General features: G+C 47.2%; 1 protein-coding gene across 1 annotated transcript in view; it reads left to right on the forward strand.

Moving 5' to 3' along the window:
- Window positions 1-5,575, forward strand: part of EPHB1 (EPH receptor B1) — a 455,697-nt gene extending 450,122 nt beyond the window's left edge. Inside the window, exons 15-16 of the mRNA XM_040233096.1 lie at window positions 634-789; window positions 4,123-5,575. Coding sequence (XP_040089030.1) covers window positions 634-789; window positions 4,123-4,231 — 265 coding nt within the window. The 3' untranslated portion in view covers window positions 4,232-5,575. The remainder of the gene's footprint in view (window positions 1-633; window positions 790-4,122) is intronic.
- The last annotated feature ends 774 nt before the right edge of the window (window positions 5,576-6,349 follow it).

Raw genomic sequence — 6,349 nt, forward strand, 5'->3', positions numbered from 1 at the left:
TAGAGATAGCATCTTGAATCAGGCTAATTGTGTAGAAAGAAGCAAGTGAGCTTGAGAGGTTTGGAAAGTCAAATCTTTATGACTTGGTGAAGGGTTGGGTGTGGATGCTGAAGGTGAGGGCGATGTGAAGATGGCACCCTGATTTCTGGGGGTGGTACCCGGGGGTCTGCTCTGAGAGCATGCGAGAGAAGGTCAGTGGTGGGCTGCTCTATTCCATTTCTTTCAGTCAGTGGAGGACGGAACAAGGAGGAAAGAGCGTTGCCAACATTGGGGAGGCCGCAGTGAACTTCATATATTTGTAAAAGAACCAATCTTTGGTTGGTGAAGCTCTTAGATTTCAGTTTACAAAGGATTGGGGTCCTTCTCTTCCCTTCAGACTCCGCGCTGTGTCAGTCTGCCGGTCTGGGCTGACTGGCATGGGACAGAGCCCAGGGACAGGGGGATGGGCCACCTGGCCTTGAGGAGCTGTGCCAGCTCAGAACTGCGTAGAGAAGGAAGGGTCAGCCCCGGTTTCCTCCATAACCCTCATCCCACCAGGGGTGCCGAACCTCCATGAAGCCCACCGTCCGCCCAGAGTGTGGTCTGCCAAAGCCCCTTGCAGCTGTAGGGTCACTGCTGCCCTCTGTCTCGCAGGCCTTCCCAGCCCCTACTCGACCGCTCCATCCCAGACTTCACAGCCTTCACCACCGTGGATGACTGGCTCAGCGCCATCAAGATGGCCCAGTACAGGGACAGCTTCCTCACTGCCGGCTTCACGTCCCTCCAGCTGGTCACCCAGATGACGTCAGAGTAAGTGGGGGGCATCGTCTCTGTCCTGCCTGAGGGTGGAGGTCAAGGCTCCCGTGCTGCTGTCCCTCGTGGTGCGGGTCTGGCCTCATCCTCAGAGCCCCACCTCGGGATAGAACCAGGCCTGGCGGGGAAGAGCCTGGGAAAGATGGAAGGGTGAGGTGGGGAGGCTGAGATTTATTCCAGGTCCCAAATGAGAGGTCCTCCAAGCCACTGCCATATGTCATTTGCCTAATCACCGAGAGCCTCTCCTCCGTTTAAGTTTTTAAACTCAGCCCATCAAAGAGAGCATCCAGATGGAAAGAACATAGCCAGCCAGCACTTTAAACATCAGAGCAGGAAGAGGCAGAGCACTGATTCAGCAGCAGTCGCCTATGCGCCCGGAGCCCGTCTTCGTCCTCAGATAGCACTTGTAAATAAGCAGACGTTTCCAGCCCCCACAAATTATTTTTCAACTGCAGCCCCCACAGGAATGTGGAGGAATACAAAAACTAAAATTATTCAAATAAGATGAGAGCCAGAAAGGGTCTTAAAGACCCATGCAGTCCATCATTTCCCCAAGAATGTTCTGAGCAGCACCCGTTCTGGGAAATGTTAATAGGTTCTCCTTGGAAAAAAGGTCCCATGGTCAAATAAATTTAGGAAATACTGAGTACTTTATCACTCTCCTGGAGATTCACGCCACATATTAGCACTGTAAAGGCCATGAAAAATCCTGAGATAAAGAAGCCCATGGAAAATTATTAAATACCATGGAACTGTATTTCAGAAGGCAGGGTTTTGTGGACCTGCAGTTTGAGAAATCTGTATCTAGTTCTACCCCTTCCATTCAGAGATTCAGAAAGGCGATGGCGTTAGTGCCTGGAGACTGGGCTGTCAGGAGTGACGAAGTGGGAACTGAAGCCTGCTTTCCTGACTGCTGGCTCGGTATGCTCCTGCCTATCCGACTGGGGACGCACGGGGCTGTACTTTGCTGCATGTACACGGAGTCTCCTGAGATCCTTTTAATGACTGATGCCTGATTCCTACACCCAGATCTTCTTATTGATTTGGTACATGGTGAGACCTGGGCATCTGGATGTTAAAACTCCCTAGGTAATTCTAATGTGCACTGACTCAAATCTGCATCTGGATTACAGTGGGCAAGAGTCAAATTCTCAACACACATGCACACACACACACAACAGCAGGGACCTGACCAGCTGCCCTGCTGCAGCTAGGGTTGGTGGCCTGTGACAAATATTCACCCTGGTCAGTCTGCCAGGTAATGGACAAACACTTACTGATCACCTGTGCTGTTTCAGACACAGTGCTCTGGGCTGGGATTCCTTCCTGGGGTGGGCCAGTTACTGAGTCCCTGGGGAGAGGTGATGGTCTTCCAACTCTAGCAGTTGGGTGCCAGGGGGACAGCTCATTGACCCTCCACCTTCTGTCCCAGGCTCCTAGTCTGCAATCAATTTTCCTAGAGTCCAGCTTCACATCTCTCAGGTTTATTCCCTCCAGAAATGATGGAACCTCCACTTTCTCCTGGGAAATGGCTTGGATGTCCCTCTAGCCTTGGATCCACTAAACACCAGAATTCATTTTTTACACTTGAGTTTAATTCCCGGTAATGCCTTAAAAAGCCCTTGTCATCATGAATTATCATCAGACACCAAAAATAAAAAATAAGCCCTTCCCAGTGGGAAACCAGCTTCCCCATCTTACAGAGCCAAAAAGGATGCTTGGGTTTAGAAGTGGAGTGGAGTATCCATGAACGCAGGATTGTATCTGATTTCCCGCTGTCATGGGATGAGCATGGGGACCCGCATCACCTGATCCTCCACGAGCCTAAGGAATCAAGTGGAGACATTCCTTCAGTCTGGGAATAGCCACATGATAAAGAGCTGGAGGAAAAATGAAAGGAAAGTGAAACTGAAAATTAAGGGATTTAGTTAAAAGTAAAAAATGTCCACACACTATTGGAGCAATTGCCTTTGCTTCTTGAGTGATAAAAGGCAGAAAAAGAACATGTGTAACTAAATAAAGTAGATTGCAGGACAATTGTGAATTCAGAATTCAAGGATACCTCTCAAAAGTATTTGCTGAAAAGACGTGGACAATTTGACAACCTAGGCCAGCTGCAACCCAAGGGAGGCTGACCACCAGCTGAAAGGAGGGGTTAGGAGGGCCCAGGTGTAGACGGGAAGCCAGCACAGGGGCCTCCTCATGAGTCTCACGTACAGTGCTCAGAGCCATCTGCCCTGCTGGGGCAGGGGGTCTTCAGGGAGTATAGTCAGGACATTAGAAGAATTCTGAGAGCAGCTGTGCAGGGTAACTGAGAGCCAGGCCGTCCTGAGTTTGAAGCCCAGCTCCACACTGCTTACCTACTGTGTGATCTTGAACATGTTACTTAACTTCTTTGAGCCCTGCTTGCCTCATCTATAAATATGCAAATAATAATAGTACCCACCTCATTGGTTTGTGGTGAGAGGTAAGTGGAATATTACCTATAAGGCACTTGTCTATTATTTACCCACAGGACACAGGTGAGAAATGATTGCTGGTAAATTATTATCATCGACTCTGAGTGGTTTGGCAGTTTTTATGAAATGCTTCCATGGGTATAAATGAATTAGTATATGGCACGTGGGAAGCACTCAAATAATGTAATATTATTAACTAAAAGAAGATACATGGGTCTCCCCAAAGTCAAATATAAGCCATGAACTTGTTCATATTAAGACTCACAGCTCAAAGATGAATCCAGTCCAAATCCCTATCCTAAACATCTTCCTTGGATTCCTGCTTGGGCAGATATTTGAAAGTTATTTTGAGATCACCCTTCTTAAAAATTCATGACATTAAAATTCTAACAGAAGCAGAAAATGGAAACTCAGGGGAAAACATCAGAAAACCAGGCAAGCCCTACATCTTTTCAATCACAATGGGCAATCACTAATTTAGGCAGAAACCTCACAGAATAACCAAAGCCCCATACAGTGTGTGCTTGGAGTGTTTAACAAAAAATAGCAGAGGAAAGTTCTAGTCCACCTAGGGTCATGGACACAATGAAAGGGCTGCTCCAGAACCTGCAGGTGAAGAAGAACGCACAGCACTTTCAGGGTCTTCTAAGCTGGAGGGGGCATTGGAGGCAGGGGCCACTGCATGGAGAGATTGAGATTGAGAAAGGGGATATTGAGTTAGATGTTTGCCAGCCTCAGATAAACTTGGCCACGTTGGATTCTAAACATCTTTTCTTGCCTACCCCACTATTATTAGAAGCTTACCTTCTGTGATGAGTTTTGACGACTGGAAAGCACTAATGTCCCTTCTTTGTGGCTTTTTCCCTCCTAGAGACCTCCTGAGAATAGGGGTCACCTTGGCAGGTCATCAGAAGAAGATCCTGAACAGCATTCTGTCTATGAGGGTCCAGATGAGTCAGTCACCAACGGCAATGGCATGACAACTCTTGTTTTCTGTGGGGAGGAGAGGAAGGAAAAGGACTAGGCTCAAGGGGAACCAGAGGTTGACCACTGTGGAATGTTCTGGAGAGACTGGCTTCTCACCTGAGAAATGCGTTCTCATAATGAAGAATAAGCTGGACCTATTCCTAATAGGCAACCTTCATTTCTCAGTGACTGATGCACGTTTAAGGTGCCGTGGGGAACCAAATACGTAATGATAAAAATACACAAAGGTGATGTTCAGTGGAAGTGAAAACAAAACAGTAAGTGTCAAAAACCCCAAGAGTGAACTCAGCTCGCACCCTGGGTGGGCTGGAGTCATCCACCGGCAAGAAGAAAGGGAAGGAGGTCGAGGGAAGAAACAGAAGTAATTTCCCATTTTCTTCCTCACCAATGACGTTCTTTTCTTTTCTCCTTTTGTCCTCCTCCTCACGAGCCCTCTCCCTCCCCGCACATCCATCTCCCTTTGCTCATGACTCGTGTAGGGAAGTTTCTTCAAACAAACCCCAGCTCCTGAGACTCCAGATGTTCTGTCAGTTGCCAAAGGACCTTGCTGACCACTGCATGGGGGATCCAACCAATTCAATTAATGTCTTCATATTGAAGAAGAGATGTACCTTCAATTGAAAACCTTGTTTTTCTTTTGTTTGCATTTTTTGCAAAAAGGAAAAAGAAACCACAAATTGGAAAAAAAAAAAACAAAAACCTGTTTCCGTGTGCAAAGGCATGCTTATGTATGTCTGTGTTATCAGGTAACTGCTTGTTCGTAACAGATGCAAACAAGAAAGAACTGGGAAGTCTGTGCCCCTGGAAAATCCACAGGGGCTGGAGCATGTTGTCGGTCTGGTTTTCTGATTGGCCCCACTGGCCTGTTGGCTCAGTGGGGAGAGAGAGTAGGGAGAAAAATAAAATGAAAAGGGGAAAAATCTCCAGAAAGCTTGCAAATTCAGACAGGAAACAGGTGAGTGGTTTGAATTGGATGCAGTGTGGGCCATTTGAGAATGATACTGACTGATTCGTTATTCTTGGTGACATCTGAAGAGAAGGAGAAGGAAGGTGTTTCTGGAGAATGTTCTTCCACATCCCCCGAACCTAATTCAAGACGGTGAAGAAGAGAGTTCTTCTTCCCCTCGTCTGGGGACTGGCTTGAGCTGTGTGGCATCCGAGGAACGTTTCAGATGTGTCTGTGTTTCTCTGCATTCCTTCCTGTACCTCATTGTTCAATTCACTTTTGTAAATTCCACCTAACATTTAAATATTTTTAATTTCTCCTTTTACCTTAATCTCCTTGCTAATTTTATCTGTCTAATTAAAATGAGCAGAAGCATGTCCGGGTTTACATAGAATGGTGTCAGAGTGTGTATTCCCAGACGCCAGCGGGTCCCTCCCCATGGTATGGAAGAATCCTTAATAACTGCGTTTCTTCCCCTAATAAGGGGTGGGGGGGGGCACATCCCAGACCCCACGACACCCAAGAAGCAGAATGTGTGAGAATCACTCTCGCTGGTGTGACCCCAAAGAAGAACCAAATAAACAAGAGGCTCCAAAGCCTCCAGTATACAGCACAAGAAGTCACTGGCAAATTAACATAAACAGTCAACAGCAACACAGACTCTGCCCCCAGCTCAGTTTACACACTGCATTCGAGGATTTCACATCCAAGCAAATTTTGTGAAAGCCACTGAAGACTACTCCAGGCACTTCCTTGTGGGGTCTGTGAACATGTAGTTGGTGTGTGTCGGGGGGTGAAGTGAGGCAGAAAAAGAAGCTAGGTTTCCCACTTAGGTAATTTCAAACATATTTAAAGTGAGATTAGCCTTTTTACCTGTTCTCAGGGAACTTAACGTGGAGAGACACTTACCTTCTTGAAGTCCCTTCAGAGCGGCTCATGGGCCTGGGGGTATGGCTCTGATGCAGGGGGGCCCTATCTGCAAGCTCCCTCCTTTGCTTCATGGGCTGCTGGGAGAAGATGATCCAAACTGTCTCAGCAGACTGGCATATGGCTGCAAAGGGCCCCATCCAGCCATACAGCAGGTAGAGGAGAGAACCTCCCTCATTAATAACTCATCAATTCCATACATAATTTGTGAATTATCCCCAAAGACCTCAATCCACGC

Source organism: Oryx dammah, unplaced genomic scaffold (genome assembly GCF_014754425.2).
Source record: "Oryx dammah isolate SB20612 unplaced genomic scaffold, SCBI_Odam_1.1 HiC_scaffold_2, whole genome shotgun sequence".
NCBI lineage: Eukaryota > Metazoa > Chordata > Mammalia > Artiodactyla > Bovidae > Oryx > Oryx dammah.